Source organism: Musca domestica, unplaced genomic scaffold (assembly GCF_030504385.1).
Source record: "Musca domestica strain aabys unplaced genomic scaffold, Musca_domestica.polishedcontigs.V.1.1 11, whole genome shotgun sequence".
NCBI classification, from domain to species: domain Eukaryota; kingdom Metazoa; phylum Arthropoda; class Insecta; order Diptera; family Muscidae; genus Musca; species Musca domestica.
In genome coordinates, this window is record NW_026712133.1 from 9611830 (window position 1) to 9632409 (window position 20580).

Genomic DNA, 20580 nt, shown 5'->3' on the forward strand with positions numbered 1-20580 from the left:
ATTCTTCATCCAAAGTTTATTTTTATTGGAAAAGAAAATTCCTTGCAATAAACCCATAGACTAGAGTGTATGTTGTTATTTAGTGATACTAAATAAAATTTAAACAAAAATTTTATGTAAATAAATGCTCCAAACAAAAATGAAGAACATAGTTTTTGACTTATTTGGATGACTTGTTTTAAGAACCGTTACTTACCTTTTTATTGGCATTGGCAAAAATTGAAAAATTAATGCAACAAATTGGGTAAGTCGTCAGATATACATATCACCAATTATTCAATTAAGATGAAAGTCAAACGCGATAATTTTTACATTTTTTTTTAAATTTTAGCGAATGAAAGCAATAAGTGTCGGAAATAGCATCAAACTTTAGAATAAGTTTAGATTTGTTCAAATTGGTCACATTTGGCACGAATTATGGCCTTCAAACGGCCAATGAAACTGTCACACGCTGCCCGAATGTTGCTCTGCGGTATTTTGGCCCATTCCCGGCGAAGCACTTGCTTGAGGTGATCGACACTTTGGTATTTTTTAGTACAAACCTTGCTTTCCAAAATACTCCAACGGATTGGCATCCGGAGATTTTGGTGCCCATTGTACGCTGGAAATGAAGCGAGGAACCTCATTTTGTAACCATTCTTGGATGGCGCGTGCTGAGTACTGTTGGAATGTCCAAGGTCTTCGGCCAAAATGTTTGCATTCCCAAGGCTTTAATACACCCTCCAGAATATTTTCGCGATAATATTCGGCATTTATTCTGATGCCACGGTCGATTAATACGAGCGGAGAGCGACCATCGGCTGTTATGGCGGCCCACACTATCACCATGGCCGGCGCTTGAGTTCTGGTGGCCAACCGAAGATGGACATTTTCAACTGACCTCTTATGACGAAAAAATGTTTAGTACATGATACATTGAGCATGATGCTGAAAGTAAATTTTGTGCTTTCATTACGTTTTCGGGTTTTTTATTGATTTATAAAACAAGTAATTCTTTTTATTTGATATAAAACGACGTGTTGCATTTGTTTTGATAGTCATTTTGACATTATTATTCTTACAAGTAGATCTCTTTCAACTTTATTTTACTTGCCCTTGTCTTCATCGTACCATGGTTTATACATATGTTGTAGTTAATATCAACTAAATTTAAATTATTGTAAACAATTTTCATATAATTGAAAATAACATTAAATTATAATAAATTAAAATAAATTAAACCAAATGAGACAGACAAATAATAAGATTGATTTTGTCAGTAAATATGGCTTTACTATGACATAGTCATTTATGAATCATGGTGAAGGGTATAAAAACATTCAATGCAAACGACAATCTTGCCTTACCACAAAGAAATTGATAAACATTATCCATTGTATATTCTAAAAGTGACAATACATTAGCTTGGCTTCGATGCTTGGAATATAGTTTTCTTATGTGTTCGAGAAAAATCATTTTTAGTTATAAAGCAAAAAATGCTTAATATTGCAAAACTGTTAGATTCTTGCAGGTTCTGGAAATCTAAGAAGTCTTTAATCAACCACAAACCCTGAAATTTCCGTTTTGCGGAAATATAAATGCAATAAAATACAGAAAATTGATTTATTGAAAGAAATAATTGTTTTAATGTTTACATGAAAAATAACATAAATATTACAAAAATGTTCTTTATTTTACGAATGCGGCGCTAGACCATTCACGTGTTAGCGAATGTTCTTTACATGAATAATCTATTTGAATGAAATTTTGGAATGTCATATAATACACATGCTAAGACAATAACCATAACAAAGAACAAATTAAAATAAAATTGAATAGATGTATATGTATATGAATATGTATGTATGCTCAAAATAACAAATATGTCCTTTAATTGTTTTACATGCATTAACGGCAAAAATGTGGCACACCAATCTCAACGTTCTTCTCATTACGAATTTCGCTAAAAAAACGATTTATATCGTCTTCAGTAACAACTTTTTTGCTAGCAACAAATGTCTGCAAATAGTCCTTTAACTTGTCTTTCATCCGGTTATATTCGGTAATTACATCAATTTGTTGTACACGATCAATTGAAGCCAAAGCTCGTATACCCTGCTCATAGGATGACTCAGCAGCGGCCTTTTGCATACCACGTTCTTCGTAACTCTTAGCCGAATCCTCAGAATCGAGAAGGTATTCAACTTTCTCCTTCTTGTAAACCAACATGCAAGACGGGCAACGACAAAGTGAGTTTCTCCAGTCTGTACCCCAGAATGTAGGTCCTACACAGAAAACAATCATTTATTAGTCTTAAGTAAGGAAATATTACGTATTATTATTCTATAGCAAAATCACTTCACGCACTGTATTGCTAGGTTTTATATGAATACACAAATATATTTTTATTGTTATGGGATAAGTTGGCTTATTTCAAGGCAATTTTATTAATATTGTCTTCTTTCACATTTGTTATATATACGAAAATAAATTAATCAATACATTTTCAACATGAATATTGATTATTTCCAAGAGGCATTAGATTGTCTTATGTATTTTGGTACAAAACTAAGTCAAGAACAGAAATTATTGATTGAAAATTCCCTAATAACATTGCAAACGGAAAATCGTTTTGCCGGAATTTATTTCTGGGGCAGAATCAATGGAATAGAAAAGGATTATTACATTGCATTTGGGTACCTTAGTGACTGCCTGAAAGACAGAAACTACTTTTACAGCACAGACGGATATCAGTGGTATATGCTTCCATTCGTACAAAATGCAAAGATTTTTCAGGCAACAATATTGTGCCGCGAGCCGTTCAATGGGGATCCCAGTTTAATAAAGTGTGTGAAATTGGTATGTAACAAATCAGCTAATGAATGACAAAGATATACTAATCCATAGAACAACCAACAGGACCCATCATTTGAATGTGATGCAAATCAAGTCATATCTGCCACTCTACCGGAAGAAATTAAACTTAAGGAAGAGGAACGTTTAGCAGCTATTGTTTTTATCATAACCGAAGAATGTGTCATTTGTCCTCGTGGAGCTCTATATAAATTAACTGATGGACGTGTTGTTCAGAACCATATGTTTCGTGGTTTGAATGAGTTACAATGCGAAGATCTGTCCTACTATCAACATTTTCGATTGCCTCGCAATTATTTAAAAGAAAATTTATCTAAACGCAGTGATTACAACTATCCTATAGATTTTCTAGATTCAATTGAAAATTTAGTTCCAAAGGGCTATTCGTTCTCTATTAACGTTCAACGAAATGAACGTATTGTTGTTATAAAATCCAGCTTGTGGCTTGGAATGACATTCTTTCACAAAATCAACTCACGCAAGCATGGATTTCTCTATATTGGCGATGGCAAGAAAAATTATGATTTACTTTTTATGATTTGAATTCGTTGAGTGAAAAATAAATAAATATAAAACGTTTGTACTTTTCTGCCTGATTTCAGTATCCACGACTCAGTTTAATTATTTTTTTCTTTATTATTATTTTATAAATTATACATTTTAATCTTTATAACCACATCATGTCCATAGTTGTGTTCAATGATTTTTGAAGTAGTAATTTATATATTGTTTCTCCTGTTTCCTGTTTCTTTAAAAATTACGATACATATTTATTCTGTTGGTTAAGACTTTTGAATCAGATTTTAGCAGGAAGTCTAATTTATATTTAGTGAGATGTAGTTATATACCCTTACCATAAAATGAAGGGTATATTGACATTCATAAATCGTTTGCAACACCTCGAAATATTTGTCGGAGGCCATGTAAAGTGCATATATTCGTTATTAGCATAAAATTCTACGTCGATTAAACGACGTTTAGAGTAGTCCTAAGATGTTAGATTATGAAAATGGCATTTAACTATCCGTATACAGTATACACTAAGATTAATAAAATATACATTTTTTGGAGAATTGAAGCAATACCAAGATTTCTGTAATGTTTTCTAACCTGTAATAATAATCAGAAATGCCAACATACAAGCAAGAGAATTTAGAAAGTATATTAATAAGTCCACCGTTGTATGGCTTTCAAAAACTATATTATCGCTTATATCTACCGTCTGTAAAATCACAAAAATGTAACGAACGAGCTCATATAGAAAGTACAAATGTATGTCAATTTTGAAGGTGAGCTCTTATTGTTGAATGGTTTGGTATAGCCTGTACATGACGAAGACAAAGTCACTAATTTGGCATTTCTTTAGAAACTGAAATTTGAAGGAATTTTACTTTTGCATTTCAGTTTCTAAACGATAATGGGAACAATTTCACTTTTGGAATGAAATATTTGTTTAATATATTGCACATGCATTTATCCGTATTGCAGTTTTGTTTCTTTAAATCTTCGCACAAAGATTTTAAAGATAAATTCCGCGTCTTTTATAATACCACATAAACGGGCCATCATAAATATTCAATATTTTAAAACTTTAAGCCACGTAATGTGTGTCTCCGATTTTTTTGTACTTTTCATTTTGGATTCGTAGTATATAGAACACGTTTTTGTGAAGGGCCCATTTCTTGGTATTAACTTTATGTCAGTACAGTTAGGTGTTTTGACGTTTTGGTTCCTTTACTTAAAACTGTTCTCTTGAGAACAAGATCATAATTTTGAAAAATTTACCACGGTTACTATGGGGCCCCTAAAGATCCGTTTGTGCTTGGTATATTTCCAGTGTTTATAAGACCAACCAAGGTAATGTCTCTTAAATCCTTAATGTAATTTAATTGTTTAACTTGTGTTAACAGTATTTTCGTTGAGTTAGGCCTAGCTTTTATTAAGCCCGCTAAGGGATATTGCTCTATAATTTGATTTTTAAATATTAAGCAAACTTTAGAAAGAACGTTTGGGCAAATTGTAAAGGTAACGCCAAAAAATAATAAGAAAATGCCGGTTGTTTTCTATACTTACCTTTCTCGTAATTCCCCTTATCGATGGGACGCGTGCATTTTGATTTCTGCTCTTCGGTCTCCAATTTAGGTTTCTTAGATAATGGCTCATTATCTGTGTCTGTTTTCTCGTCAGCTTCTCCCATATTCATTATTTCCGAAATACTCTTGTCCAAATCACTCTTCAACTTGTTATCGTTATCCTCACATACTGATACTTCTTCGGCAATTGTCACGTTTCCATCAGCTACTGACTCATTCAAATTATTCACTGATTTCAACGATAGTCCTGTGTAGTGTTGGAGAAACTCGTGTTTGTCCATGCAGCCACTGCAAATCATCTCACTAGATGCTTCCATCAGTCTCTGAGAGTTTGCTGGACCATCAATGTGATGCAAGTGAAACCAATCTTCGCATATCCCGCACTGCAACATAAGCTCCTCTGATGTGCGCTCTGGGTCCGGATAAGGCCGATGGCAATTACAATAAAGTCCTTGGAAGTTTTGATTGTACAAATTATTTTGATTAATGGCCACAGGCTGTAGCAAGCTAGGATTTAGACGACATCTGTTAGAGCTACCCATTCTTTCCGTCGGGCAATCGCAACGGAAATTTCTTTTGGTATACAATTCAACCAATTCATGATTTTCGTGGCACTGATACGAACAGGCCAAGCAGATGCCAGCACATTTAGTCAAATCATTGCGAGCCTCTGGGCAACATGTCAGACATGAATATAAAGCTTGGCGTTTAACAGGGCCCTGAGCATACGTGCAGGCCTTCTCGTCAGATGCGCCCAATACAGCTGCATATTCCTCCTCCAATTCCTTTTCTTCTTCCAAGACATCAAGCATAGTGACACTGGATTCATCTAGAACGGCTTTCCCAATTTCTGGTACATCATCGGCGATTTCGACTTTGTTTATGTTTGCCATTACTCGATATCAAAACTAACGCCAAAAGTATTAAATTTTCCACCAGACAACAAGCAACTACGTTGTGAATTTGGTTTGCGAATGATAAATTTTCTCTACTCCGATACCAAACAACAAAATCTGCAATAACAACAAAACAACAACACAGCACAATTACATTTGGCGGGCAATCAGTGTTGCAATCGACAACATTTTGAAAAGTTTCCCGACTTGAATTGATTGAAAGGTATTTTTGGTTCAAAATCATTACATCTTAGCGAAATTTTGGAAATGAATTGCCACAAAAATTTTAAATTTCACAAATATATAAATAAATAAAAACTTGCTTGTTGAAAAGAAATGAAAAAGAAAACAATGGCGTTTCTACATTACAGATTTGCAGCCTATATTCTGTACAAGATATATCGTACAACAAATAATATCTTTCACATATACACGAGCCGTTTTTAACGTCAGGTTTACACAATACAATAACGACAAGGTAGGGCAGATTGATAATATTTGAAGAACACAACCCTTAAGCTAAGGTCTTGTAGCTTTAAATTTACTTATAACAAATGCAACAAGTTGGTTAGGAAGTAGAATTATATTCGTGTCAAGTATTAACGCGCATAATACTTATATATATGCAACAATAGAAACAAAAAGAAATAAAAAACATATGAGTGTGTGATTGCATAAATTTTAAGAATTGAATTGCTACAAAAATTTTACATTTCAGTGTGAGTGTAAGTAATATGTAAATTGGCAATTTTGACATACACCCTGAAAAACACATGAATAATAAAAGTGATAGCACATATGTAAAAAGCTTATCGTCTGATAGCAGCTTAAGTTTGCCGTAAAAAAGCATAGTTGTGATCATGGTACAATGAAGAGAAGGTAGGTCAACTTTGAAAAAAATGCAAGTATAGAGGTCTACCTGTTTGGCTTGTAATGTCAGAATTATTATCAAAGCAATAAAAATTCAAACAACTTGTTGCATTTATTTTGAATAAATAATTGAAAACCGCGATAACTGAATGAAAGGTCAACACTTCTTTTCAAAATCATGTACTATATATCTCTAAAGGATTATTTCGCTACAAAAACTCTAGATTTTGTCGATGCATACGTTGAAATAAACATTTTGAAAACATCCGAATTTGAATATTTTCTGAACAATTTTTTGTTATTGAAAAGAAAACACATACATAAACAAATAAAGATGACATATTAAGCCAAGAAAATTAAATAAATTAAAATCATATGGTATCATAACCCTACCTTGATATCATTGTACCATGGTTGTGATCATGGTAGAAACATACAGGTAGATGCATCAACGCTTAGGAACATTGATATATTAAAAATGTTGAAATGTCTTTTCAAATATAAGAAGATTTTTATATGATTTCTTTTTTTTCAACAATTTTTACAAATTTAAATAATTTTTCATTCAACATTTTCAATTCCAAAATTGGTTTGATAGTTAATTGTCCCATCAGCTGTGTCGATGCGTTTACTTATACTCTTCTAACATGGTTATGATTTAAAATTCAAAGAGAGTCAATCACAGTAGTGCCACTATTACTTAGTTTATTGTCAAAAGTAGCCGTATTGGCCGACTTTATATGGACCATGATTCACAAAAACTATTTTGACAGAAAATACAATACAATTTATTTTTTACAATTGTGTTCGTGAACACTCAGACATCCAATTGAACTCTCTTTGTCCTGCCTTGATTTAAAGTATTGAGAAATAAAAAAAAAAATCAAAATCAATGATTGGAAGAAGCGTACGTTAAGGGAGGTTATGAAATTTTTTAATCAATTTTGGCGTGGAATTGAAAATTAACAGTTTGGATAATTTCTTTAAGAGAAAATCCGTACATTTTATTCAACTTTGGCGCATTTTAATTCATTTTCAATATGAAAAAAAAAATCAATGAAATGAGAACAATTTGTGGCATCTAATTTTGAATAGTTCTGACAGAAAGCGAGTATTCGGAGGTTATTGCATTTCGCGTGTTTCAATAATTCTTAAAAATTTAAATAATTTTTCATTCAACATTTTCAATTGCAAAATTTGTTTGACAGTTCATTGTCCCAGCAGCTGTGTCGATGCGACTACCTGTATTCTTCTACCATGAAATCGATTATGAATAGTCGAGTACTTGGTTTTCACCCAAGTCCATAGTCGAGTTTCAGATTTTTGAGTATTAAAAGTCGATTATTCGATTTATCGGAAGTCGACTTACATATCCCTAAACCAAACGTCATATCTCAATCACGAAATTTCTTGAGTTTACATTTGTTTTATGCGGTACCGACAATAAACAGTAAAAATGAATGCCCCACCAACATTCGAATCCTTTTTGTTATATGAAGGAGAGAAAAAGTAAGTATTTATGGGCTGTATTTGTTTTTGTAACAACAGGATTTTGTTTTCTACAGAATTATCAAAGAATTGGACACTAAGGTGACAAATGCCGCCATATTCACCGTTAACAAGGAAGACCACACTTTGGGCAATTTGATTAGAAAGTGAGTAGTAGTCTATGTTTTAAATCCCTTTTATTTAAATTGATACTGACATTTTTCCTTTAGTCAATTGTTGAAGGACCCCAATGTTTTGTTTGCCGGTTACAAAGTACCACATCCTTTGGAACACAAGTTCGTCATTCGTATTCAGACCACAGCTGACTATTCTCCTCACGAAGCTTTCATGAATGCAATAACTGATTTGTTGGCTGAATTATCACTCTTTGAAGAAAGATTTAAGGTAAGTCGGGCAACAATTTATAATCTTTAAAACATTCAAAAGCGTAAACACATTTCATTGTAATTTGCAGGATGCCATTAAGGAGAAGAAAGAGGGCGGAGATTAAGGATTACCTAAACCTAATATTAAGATAAATACCCATATTTAATTGTAGAATTATGAATATGTTAAAGTATAGAATTGTATTGTGGACTAATGGAACGACTAGTAATTTTTGATAATAAAACAGTAATGGGCAATACAATATTGGTTTAATCTATTTGAATAGAATGGTTTAATTTGGAAACTGGCCTCGTTTTTTTCAGATTTTTACCATTGGTATGCCTAAAGTTTATATTTCAAACAGTCTAATTTGTTTGTCGGTCGAATTTGGTTCTGCAAAGTTGAGTCAATGCTAAAAACGTTGGCCAAATAAGCTATAAATTATCGTAAGATATGGTTGATGAATATTTAACCATTGTTATATTTCCGGCACCATAGCGGTTTTATTTGTTTGCCTCAACAGGAAAGGTCTTCACACGGACTGTCGCATGATAGCATTTATAAGATGGCTGCAAAAGGATAAGGATACATTTTTATACCCTCGGCTATATGGCTAGAGAGGGTATATATCAGTCCGTCTGTTTGACTGTCTGGCTGGTGCGCACGATAACTCAGAAAGAGTATCCGATTTGGTCCGAACTTGGTATATCGCAATGTCGGTCCACTCCTTCTGGTACCTCCCCCACAAAATCTCGAAATTATCAAAAAATATATTTTCTGCACAGAAAGAGAAAAGATAATCCGATTTTGTATAATTGTAACTCTTATAATATATGATGTAAGAGTCCGATTGTCTTTGCATTTTACATATCCTAATATTTTTATGAACCCAAGATCTTGTATTGAGACGGAATATATCGGTCCACTCCTTCTGGTACCTCCCCCACAATGGTCGAAATTTTGAATATCCCTTAAGCTCATAAAAAACGAAATTAACATCCGATTTTATTTATACTTGGCCCATCCTAATATTTCTATCAACACAGGATCTGTTATAAAGACAGTAGAGATCGGACCATTCCTTCGGGCACCTCCCCCACAGTGTCAAAGTTTTGAATAACCAAAACGTTTATAAAACCGAAATAAGCATCAGGTTCTCTTTATATTTCACACATACAAACATTTTTGCTAGCACAAGATCTGTTGTGAAGGTGAGACATATCGGTCCTCTCCTCTCTCCACAAAGGCTCAAAATTTTGAATATCCATGAAAAGCTCATAAAAAGCGAAATCAACATCCGATTCCATTCTAGACTTGGTACATCTCAATATTTTTATCAAAACAAGATCTGTTATAAAGATGGCACATAGGGTTCAAGAGTTTGAATAATCATAACAGAATTCAAAATATTTTAAAAAAATCGAACATTGGCTGAGTGTATACATCTGTCGGCAAAACCGGCCGATACCTTTTTACTTGTTATACCCACCACCATACTATGGAGGATATATTAATTTTGTCATTCCGTTTGTAACTCCTCGAAATATTCATGTCAGACACAACAACGTATATATATTCTTGATCAGCGTAAAATTCTAAGACGATATAGCCATGTCCGTCGTTCTGTCTGTCCGTCTGTCTGTAGTAATCACGCTATCTTTCGAACGAATTGAGAAATAAGTCTAAAATTTTGCACACATGTTTATTTTGCCAGTAGGCAGGTTATGTTTGTAAATGGGCCACGTTTTCGTATAGCCCCCATATAACGGTACCTTCCGATATTCGGTATTTTGATGATTTTAGCGGTATTATTCACCGGAATTGTTTGAAATTTGGTGTTTGAAGTTGGTAATGAATACTACAGCCTAAGGCAGAAATTTGTCTATGCAGGTCCACGTCTTCGTATGGCCCCCATATAACGGTACCTCCCAATATTCGGTATTGTGATGATTTTAGCGTCATTATTCACCGGAGTAGTTTCAAATTACACATTTAAAGTGTAAGAGTACGATAATTTGCAACTATGCAAAATCGAATTAATTTTTAACGAAGAGAAGAGGAAGACGTAGCAGCAGCCCGGATTGGCGAGCAGTTGTTGCATAGACGTCGTAGCGCATACGCGCATTCCATTTCGTTTAGTTTTTTTAAATTATTTTATGTTTTCACATCGAACAATTCCTTTGTTATTTTATATTTTCGTAATATGAATTAAATCAATAAACGTTTTATGTTCCATTAAAGTAAATCCTGACAAACGCACAAGTGTTATTCTCTTAATCTTTTAGTTCAGAAGTGGGATCTTAATATCCACATATATTAAACGCGCTCACGGCTATCGGAAATAATAATAACAAGTTAAAAAGCAGTAAGTTCGGCCTGGCCGAACTTTTAATACCCTCCACCATTTGCAACGAATTTGGAAATTTTCAAAAAATAAAATCCTTAAAAATTCTGTTAAAATTTTAAAAATACCGAATATAGCCGTTATTTTGGGGTCTATACGACGTGGACATACATAGGATTTGTTTGTCATAAGCCACTACCATATTCAAATTCGAAACTTGAAATAAACGGTGAATAATGTAGCTAAAATCATCAAAATACCGAATATAGGGAGGTACCGTTATATGGGGGCTATATGAAGACGTGGACCTGCACAGACAATTTTCTGCCACAGACTGTAGTTCCCATAACGAACTTCAAATACCAATTTTAAAACAATTCCGGTGAATAATGTCGCTAAAATCATCAAAATACCGAATATAGGGAGGTACCGTTATATGGGGGCTATATGAAGACGTGGACCTGCACAGACAATTTTCTGTCTTAGGGTGTAGTATCCATTTTGAACTTCAAATACCAAATTTGAAACAATTCCGGTGAATAATGTCGCTAAAATCGTCAAAATACCGAATATCGGGAGGTACCGTTATATGGGGGCTATACCAAGACGTGGACCTGCACGGATAATTTTCCGTCTTAGGGTGTAGTATCCATTTTGAACTTCAAATACCAAATTTGAAACAATTCCCGTGAATAATGTCGCTAAAATCATCAAAATACCGAATATAGGGAGGTACCGTTATATGGGGGCTATATGAAAACGTGGACCTTCATCGCCCATTTACGAACTTAACCCGCCTACTGGAAAAATAAACATGTGTGCAAAATTTTAGCCACCTATCTCAATTCATTCGAAAGATAGCGTGATTACAACAGACAGACAGACAGACGGACAGACAGACGGACAGACAGACAGACAGACGGACATCGCTAAATCGACTTAGAATTTTACGCTGATCTAGAATATATATACTTTGTTGGGTCTGATATGAGTATTTCGAGGAGTTACAAACGGAATGACAAAGTTAATATACCCTCCATAGTATGGTGGAGGGTATAAAAAAAAAAACGTAATTGTGTCGTATTCCAAAAAAAAGAAGTTCTAAAAAAAACTATAAACGGAAAACGCATTGTTGCATAAAAAAATCATATACGTACATATGTATAAAATTTTTTGTGAACATACACGAACATATATACGTTTAAGAACTTCATAATGTGATCGATCGCCTACGTGAGGAATGCAAAGTAACGGTATAACGATTTGGAAGAATATAAAAGGAAAGAGAGGATAACGTACCAACAAAGAAATAACGAACAACAGAAAATGTGATATGAAGTGCAACAACTCAAACGTAACTGGAAACGAAAGCAAAACGACTCAAATGGAAAATAAATAGGAACGAAACGAAATAAAAAAAAAAAAAAAACGATAATTATCGAACATAAACAACTAATAAAAACGGACGGAAAACGAAAAAGGCTAAACGATTAGTAAACGGAGGGACAATTAAAAAGAGATCAAAACGAAACAACATGCCGAAAATAACATCATTAAAAGTTGATACATTAAAACGGTTACTTCGCGAAAGAAAATTAGACACGATGGGAAAGAAAAGTGAACTGGTCGAACGGTTATCTAGAGCTTTAGGTAGCGATGAGGTCGAGTGTGAAGATATTGATGGCGTAGAGGAGGAAGTGTCAATACAATCCCAAATTAATACTTTAAAAGATATGATGGAAAATGTGATGTCAATCATACAACAACAACGTCAAGTAACAACACCCATCGTCGATTTACCAGCAAACGAAAGCAACGAGTCCAAGGTGAATGAATCAGCTCTTACCCAGAAACCGAGTTACGAGCCCATCCAGAGAACGTACAGTGTACAAGAAATGGCGGAAATCTTACCGGAGTACGATCCAACAAAGGATTCAACATTCGGCGTAGAACAATTCATCGATAGAGTAGAGAAAGCAGCACAAGCCTACGAGTGTGAAGAAACTCTTTTGCTACTCGCCGTGTATAGAAAGTTAAAAGGCCCAGCAAAGTTATGGCTTGATTCGACTCCAGAATTTTTCGGAACGTGGAATGAGTTAGCAAACGCCTTAATGGAGGAATTCAGCACAAACGCGGATGAAGCAGATATTCATTTTAAAATGACATCAACCGTACGACGGCAAGACGAATCCATCAGCGAATACTGTTTTCGAATGAGCGCACTGGGAAGACGGTATGGTATCAGTGAAACAGCGGCAGTGAAATATACTCGTGACGGATTGAAGCATCGTGAGCTACAGCAAGCAATTGCACCAATACGGTTTCGAGCAATGCGAGGGTTACGTGAAGCATCAGGACAATATTTTGCGAGCATCGCTAATTGTAGCAACAGGTCAAATCTAATGTCTTCAACAGGGAAACGCGATCCGTACACCAAGGAGGATGTCGATAAGCGTAAGAAAGCGGACCCAAAGGTAATGTGCTACAATTGTTCCGAACCAGGACATATTTCCAGTCAATGCCCAAAACCACCGCGAAGAGAACGATGCCGAGATTGTCACAAAGTTCATCCTAAAAATTCACCGACACATTGTGGACGTACAGAAACAAAAACTTGTAGCGTACGTAAAGTACTCAACCATAAACCTGTCACCATAAATGGTTTTACATACGATGCCTTGATTGATACCGGTAGTGAATGCAGCATGATCCATAAAACAGTCGCGTATAAGCTAGGAGTCGACATTAGAAAATGCAAGTTACGTATCAGTGGAGTTTGTGGTGGAACGTGTGTAATCGAAGAAGTCTTGACAACAAAACTTACGATTGATGATATTGAAATTACGGCAGAACTTTACGTTGCGGATGATCATATTTTTACCCCGGACTTAATTCTTGGAAAAGACATTTTTACGAACAATGAAATACAGCTGATAGTAAATGATAAGGAGCAACGATTAGAAAACGCCAAAGTATTCACGACACGGAAAACGGAACGAAAACCGATTGCCTTATCTGAAATCAATTGTGGAGTAAACGACGAAGATATCCGGATTATGTTGTGTGAACTGATAAACGAGTATAGAAATGTTATGGGAAGAGACATCAGCGAAATCGGATTAACGAACGAATTAAAAATGAAAATAGAATTGACGACAAAGGAACCTATTGTATCCAGGCCATACCGAATACCCGAACCGAAAAAGGAAATAGTAAAAACGATGATAAATGAACTTTTAGCGAACGATATTATAACAAAATCTACGTCCACGTATGCCAGCCCAATTGTACTTGTAAAAAAGAAAAACGGCCAGGATAGATTATGCGTCGATTATCGAAAATTAAACCAGCACGTAGTAAAGGAGATATTTCCAACTCCAAATATCGAAGAACGACTGCAAGAGATAAACCAATTCAAATACTACACGGTCCTGGACCTGAACAGCGGATATTACCAGGTTCCGATGGACGATAATAGTAAAATGTATACTGCATTTGTGACACCAGATGGGTTGTACGAATTTAAACGAATGCCTTTTGGACTTAAGAACGCGCCGGCAGTGTTTCAGCGTTTAATGGCACTAATCCGCGAGAGAGCTCGCGACGGAGATGTATTCCACTATATGGACGATATCGTTGTGGGAAGTAATAGTATTGGCGAAATGTTGGACAAATTGCGGAGAGTATTTTCAGTCTTACGAGAACTAAATTTAACGCTGAATTTCCAAAAATGCACATTCCTAAACGAATCTATAGAATTTCTTGGTCATAAACTACACTCCGACGGTCTAAGCCCAGGGAAGGCGAAAACGGCAGCAATTCTTGAATTTCCAACCCCCACAAATATAACAGCCGTACGACAATTTCTTGGATTGACCAGTTATTTTCGTAAATTCGTTCCCGCATACGCAGTCATCTCAGAACCTCTACGTGTATTATTGAGGAAGGATTGTTCGTTTTATTGGAGTGAGAAGCAGGAAGCGGCATTCCACGAATTAAAAACGTATTTGACATCCAACCCGATTTTGGTAGCGTACAACATGAATAGTGAACACCAGATTCATACGGACGCAAGCTCCATAGGTATTGCCGGAATATTGATGCAGAAGGAAACCGATGTGTGGAAACCTGTAGCTTTTTACAGCAGATCAACGACCGATGAGGAGAAAAACTATCATAGTTACGAACTTGAAACATTGGCAGTTGTCGAAACGTTGGAACGGTTTAAATATTATATATACGGCAAAGAAATAACGGTAATTACTGATTGTAGTGCATTAAAAACGACCATGCAGAAAAAGGAATTAATACCCCGAATTGCGAGATGGTGGCTACGTATACAGGACTTTGACGTCAAAATAGAACACCGAGCATCATCAAAAATGGAACACGTTGACGCTCTAAGCCGAGCACCATATGAGAAACCGAATGAAACCGAAACAGCATCGATGCGTATATCAAAAACCACCGTAAGTGAAGAAGATTGGTTATTCTCAATGCAACTTCAGGACGAGAAAATAAGGAAAATAGTCGACGGAGTTATCGCCAAAGAAAAAACGTTATGCAGCGAATATATCATTGAAAATGGAAGATTGTTCCGGAAAATAAACAATAAACTTTTGTGGGTAGTTCCTAAAGCAATACGCTGGAAGGTAGTTCAAGAACAACATGATAATGCTGGTCATTTAGGACTTGAAAAAACGATACAAGGGCTAACTCAACACTTCTGGTTTCCTCGAATGCGAAACTTTGTTAAGTCGTATATTAAGTCATGTATCGAGTGTGCATACAACAAACACGTTGGCGGAAAACGCGAAGGAGAGTATCATTTTAACAACATAACCCCGATCCCATTCCATACTGTGCATATGGATCACTTAGGGCCGTTTCCTAAAAGTTCTAAGCAAAACGAACATATATTGGTCATCGTGGACGCATTTACAAAATTTACAATAGTAAGGGCAGTAAGGAGTACAGCAACCAAGTACGTAATAAACATTTTAAAAGAAATCAGTGAATACTTTGGATTCCCAACACGCATCATAACGGACCGAGGAACGTCTTTCACCTCCAAAGATTTCCATCGGTTTTGTCAAGACAATGATATTAAACATATTCTTAACGCAGTAAGAACACCTAGAGCGAATGGTCACGCCGAAAGAACAAACCGTACAATACTTGGAATGCTCCTACCAATGGTGAAAGAAGATAGACGATGGGACGAACAAATACGACGGATCCAATGGTCAATAAATACAATGAAAAACAAAACTACTGGTCGTACACCACAAGAATTATTATTCGCGTATCAACCTAGAGATATACTACAGAACAAATTAGTATTAGCGTTGCATCACAGCGAAACATTTGATGAAGAGCACATGCAGGGAATACGAGACGAATCAGCTAATCGAATTAACCAGCAACGACAAGTCGCGAAACAACGGTACGATAAACGTCATGCGAGCCCAACACGATATAAGGAAGGTGATCTGGTTTTAATAGAAAACGAACCAACAGCTACTGGACATTCTAGAAAGTTAGAGCCCCTATATAAAGGTCCTTTTATAATAACGCACGTTTTAGAAAACGATCGATATGTTATTGAAGATTTACCAGGTGCTAACCGAAAACAACGTCATTATAAATCAATTCACGCATCTGATAAATTAAAACAATGGTGTACCCTACCACCCAACGATGACGACAATAGTGAAAGCGGATTCAAAGAAGAAGTTTCAATCGAGGACGATTGATCGACAGAATGGCCGACTGTAAGAGTACGATAATTTGCAACTATGCAAAATCGAATTAATTTTTAACGAAGAGAAGAGGAAGACGTAGCAGCAGCCCGGATTGGCGAGCAGTTGTTGCATAGACGTCGTAGCGCATACGCGCATTCCATTTCGTTTAGTTTTTTTAAATTATTTTATGTTTTCACATCGAACAATTCCTTTGTTATTTTATATTTTCGTAATATGAATTAAATCAATAAACGTTTTATGTTCCATTAAAGTAAATCCTGACAAACGCACAAGTGTTATTCTCTTAATCTTTTAAAAGTTCGTAATGGGAACTACAGTCTGTGACAGAAAATTGTCTATAGGCCCCATATATCAGTACCTCACTATATTCGGTATTTTAACGATTTTAGGTATAATACTCACCGAAATTGTTTGAGGTGTCGTATTTGAAGTTAGTAAGCCAGCTACAGACTGTGACAGAAATTTTTTTATACAGGTCCAGGTCTTCGTATAGCACCGATATACCGGTACCTCTCTATATACGGAATTTGATGATTTTAGCTACATTATTCACCGTTTATTTTAAATTTAGAATTTGAATATGGTAATGGCTTATGACAAACAATGCCTATGTAGGTCCAGTCGTACAGGCCCTAATATAACGGCTATATTCGGTATTTTTAAGATGTTAACAGAATTTTTGGCGAATGTTATCTTTTTCGAAACTTTCCAAATCCGTTCCAAATCGCGGAGGGTATTCAAAGTTCGGCCCGGCCGAACTTACTGTTTTTTACTTGTTTTTAGCTTAAAATCCTTTCTTTTAGTAGACCTAACCTACCTGATTAGAGAAGCAATTGATATAGGTGATAGTTGTGTTCTTGGGCTTAAGTTGAGTTTAGGGGTTATGCTCGGATTTTTACGGATTTTTTTTAACTTGATTACGGCGAAGTATTTTTTTTTGTGAGGGAAATACCCAAATTTATCCTATCCAACAAGTGGTCATATGAGTTACTGGAACCGGTGCCGGAGTAATACAAGAAAATTTTTATTTTTGTACCAGTACTTTTTGAAAAACCCCAAACACTGGAAAATCGTCCCTTATACGGTATTAAAATCTACATACCATATTAAAGCCAACACTATTGCCATACGTGTTGATATATCTTGTACTTCCGAAGATATAGGTTTTATATTCATTACTTATGAAAGCAGTTTTGAGTGAAGTCCAGTTTTGTATCGGGTTTGCTAATCTGATTTGTTTTGAATTCGGTGTTGACTTAAAACTACGTTAGATAGAAAGGGAATCAAGATTCAAAGAATTTCTACGCATGTAGGTGGAAAGGGAATACCTGAAAAGTACCGCTAAAAATTGGCTAGTTATACCCTCCACCTTGGAAAGGAGGGTATATTAACTTTGTCATTCCCTAAATATTCGTCATTGACCCCATAAAGTATATATATTCATAATCAGCATAAAATTCTAAGTCGATTCAACGATGTGCGTCTGTTTATCTGTTGAAATCACGACACAGCCCACATTATTTGACGTAGAGCGTCGTTTTGATGATTTTTGCCACATTTTCCACGGATTTGTCTAAAAATTGGTATTGGTGTGTCATAATGGTTTCTAGCTCGTGTGAAGAAACATTGTATGTATAGGTACCTTCCTTGTATATAACGATACCTTCCGATATTCGGCATTTTGATGATTTTTGCAAAATTTTTCACGGATTTGTTTAAAAATTGGTATTTGTTAGTCAGAATGGGTTCTAGCTCCGGTGGCGAAAAATTGTATGCATAGGTCCAAATTTTTGTTGTAGCCCTCATATAACGGTACCTGCCGACATTCGATATGTTGATGATTTTTTTCACGAATTTGTCTAAAAATTGGTATATGTAGTACATAGTGGGTTCTAGCCCGGTGGCAGAGCATTGAAAGTATGTAAGACCCGGCTGTGTAATTATTTTTGAAGGTAAGATTATATAATATTTTGACATTTTTTTATTAGAATAAATATTATCTTTTTTGTGGGCTTATAACACCTTGTATGAAAAGGGGTATACCCATCACAAAGTCAACCATTCTGAGCATTTTGTGGATTCCGAAACGGCGCATCACACCAATACTATAGAGGATTTGTGCCGTCACCTCAAGGTGGCACTTTCTGCATATAACCGTAGAAAAATATTTTTTAACGGTTATATTGTTTTTTTTTGTTTTTGTTATTCTTTTTTGTTATATAGAATTTGCAATTTAGTATTAAGAATTAAAAGTGAATTAAAAAAAAATATTTTAATTAGAATAGAGAATGTTTTATAAATATAAGTGTAGAAAATTATGGATTACGTAGCCGGTGTTGGGCATACGCTAGAGGAGAAAATCTAAAGCCCCGGCCGAAGGTTATCTACTTACGAAAATTACAATATTTAGAAAAAAAAAAATATTGATCGCCTAGCCGGTATTGGACATACTCCAGAGGATTAAATTCCAAGCCCGGCCGAAGGTCGCCTGCTTAAAAACGCTGTAAAGGTTAAATACATATTACTGGACAAAATCGCAAATTAATAACTTCTATCACTAATATTTTCGGAACCAAAAGAGATACCAACACGTATGACACAATTTTGGAAAGGCAATAGTGTTGGCTATATATGCAGATTTTAATACTCTATAGTGGTTTCATTTTCGAGTTTTTAGGGGTTTTTAAAAAAAGTACTGGTACAAAAATACCAATTTTCGATCATTACTCCGGAACCGGTTCCAGTAACCCCATCATATGCCAACTTGTTAGGATGGGTATTTTCATAAGTTTTTTCATAATACCAATATTTTTAGATATTGGTTACGTAGAACTGATGTTGTTTCCGAACTTTCGGCTCGATAACCGTGTAACCGGGGCTTTCCCGCACAAAAAAAGTTACTTTGCCGTAATCAGGTTAAAAATACCTACCTGTGGTAAAAATTGCAGGTCAATCCGATCATAGCTTCTAAATTCAACTCCTTTTGTTTCATATGTCAATGACATTGGAAGTTTTTTGCAAGCGGACGACATTCATTTATTTTTTAATGTACAATCTGAGAGATTAGTTATAGAAAAACATAAATACAATATTATGTCATATTTTACGTTGGTTGAGTAATAATTATCTTGTAGCAAATGTTTCTAAGACAAAGGCAATGTTTTTGGTCAATCTTGCCGACTGGATAGCAGTGTACATACATACATGTTAATGGTTTAGCAGATGATTTTGTTGTTTGTATAAATTGTTTAGATGTTAACCCAGATTTTCCCGTGGCATGATTATGCATTACACCCCAAAATAAAAATATGCTCCAAAAATCATATTCAATTTATTTCCAGTTGCCTTTTTTGTGAAGGGAAATCTTGCTTATTTCCTATTGTTTTGATGTTATTTCAGATACAACACATAAGTATTTAATGAAAATAGAAAAACTTTTGACTATGATTGTGAGACTTGAGGCATGTTTACGTTAGAGCTTTTTTCCGGGTTAACCTTGGTTATGAAGATTTATTTGAGGTATATACAATGGAATGGACAATTTAAACCGACTGGGTTTTCTAAGTCCTCTACAACGTAAACGTACTGTTGCTTATAATGTGCATAGATTCGACATTTCTGCATATGTCGTCCATTTTCTGGGAGTGCCATTCCTTTCTTTTGTTAAACAACGTGTGTTTTCATTTCTATATAAATCAATTTGTTGAGACCTTCCAGTTTTCCGGCGAAATTTTTATGTACCTTATTTTTAAACAGTAAAATGTTTGTTTGGAGCATTTGTTTTTGTTAGGATTGGTCCTTCAGCATCCTTCCTTCCTATTTGTCTGTTCATTGAGTTTCTGGTTGCGGGTTATATTTTGTTATTTCTTTTTAGTTATTGGCTG

General features: G+C 35.1%; 3 protein-coding genes across 3 annotated transcripts; 2 read left to right on the forward strand and 1 right to left on the reverse strand.

Annotated features, from left to right (window-relative positions):
* Positions 1-1588: 1588 nt before the first annotated feature.
* LOC131806612 (putative E3 ubiquitin-protein ligase UBR7) lies at positions 1589-6164 on the reverse strand. Its single transcript, XM_059131003.1, has 3 exons — positions 6090-6164; positions 4927-5959; positions 1589-2264 (listed from the first exon to the last, which is right to left on the reverse strand). The coding sequence occupies exons 2-3, from the start codon at positions 5837-5839 to the stop codon at positions 1888-1890; spliced, it is 1290 nt and encodes a 429-aa protein (XP_058986986.1). The 5' UTR covers positions 5840-5959; positions 6090-6164; the 3' UTR covers positions 1589-1887.
* LOC131805887 (radial spoke head protein 9 homolog) lies at positions 2491-3396 on the forward strand. The gene is made up of 2 exons (XM_059129653.1): positions 2491-2838; positions 2899-3396. Exons 1-2 carry the CDS (start codon positions 2491-2493, stop codon positions 3394-3396), a joined length of 846 nt encoding a protein of 281 aa, XP_058985636.1.
* Positions 6165-8062: 1898 nt separating the features above from the next.
* On the forward strand, positions 8063-8849 carry LOC131805833 (DNA-directed RNA polymerase II subunit RPB11). The gene is made up of 4 exons (XM_059129504.1): positions 8063-8221; positions 8278-8367; positions 8431-8605; positions 8676-8849. The coding sequence occupies exons 1-4, from the start codon at positions 8169-8171 to the stop codon at positions 8709-8711; spliced, it is 354 nt and encodes a 117-aa protein (XP_058985487.1). The 5' UTR covers positions 8063-8168; the 3' UTR covers positions 8712-8849.
* The last annotated feature ends 11731 nt before the right edge of the window (positions 8850-20580 follow it).

What these genes read in the sequence shown, in the direction of transcription:
- LOC131806612 (XM_059131003.1), bottom strand. Translation starts at nt 5,839, where the DNA reads ATGGCAAACATAAACAAAGTCGAAATCGCCGATGATGTACCAGAAATT. An exon ending in TAAGGGGAATTACGAGAAAG is followed by an intron (nt 2,265 to 4,926) that starts GTAAGTATAGAA and finishes TTTTCTGTGTAG; the next exon opens with GACCTACATTCTGGGGTACA.
- LOC131805887 (XM_059129653.1), top strand. Translation starts at nt 2,491, where the DNA reads ATGAATATTGATTATTTCCAAGAGGCATTAGATTGTCTTATGTATTTT. An exon ending in TAATAAAGTGTGTGAAATTG is followed by an intron (nt 2,839 to 2,898) that starts GTATGTAACAAA and finishes AACAACCAACAG; the next exon opens with GACCCATCATTTGAATGTGA.
- LOC131805833 (XM_059129504.1), top strand. Translation starts at nt 8,169, where the DNA reads ATGAATGCCCCACCAACATTCGAATCCTTTTTGTTATATGAAGGAGAG. An exon ending in TTATATGAAGGAGAGAAAAA is followed by an intron (nt 8,222 to 8,277) that starts GTAAGTATTTAT and finishes TGTTTTCTACAG; the next exon opens with AATTATCAAAGAATTGGACA. An exon ending in TCTTTGAAGAAAGATTTAAG is followed by an intron (nt 8,606 to 8,675) that starts GTAAGTCGGGCA and finishes TGTAATTTGCAG; the next exon opens with GATGCCATTAAGGAGAAGAA.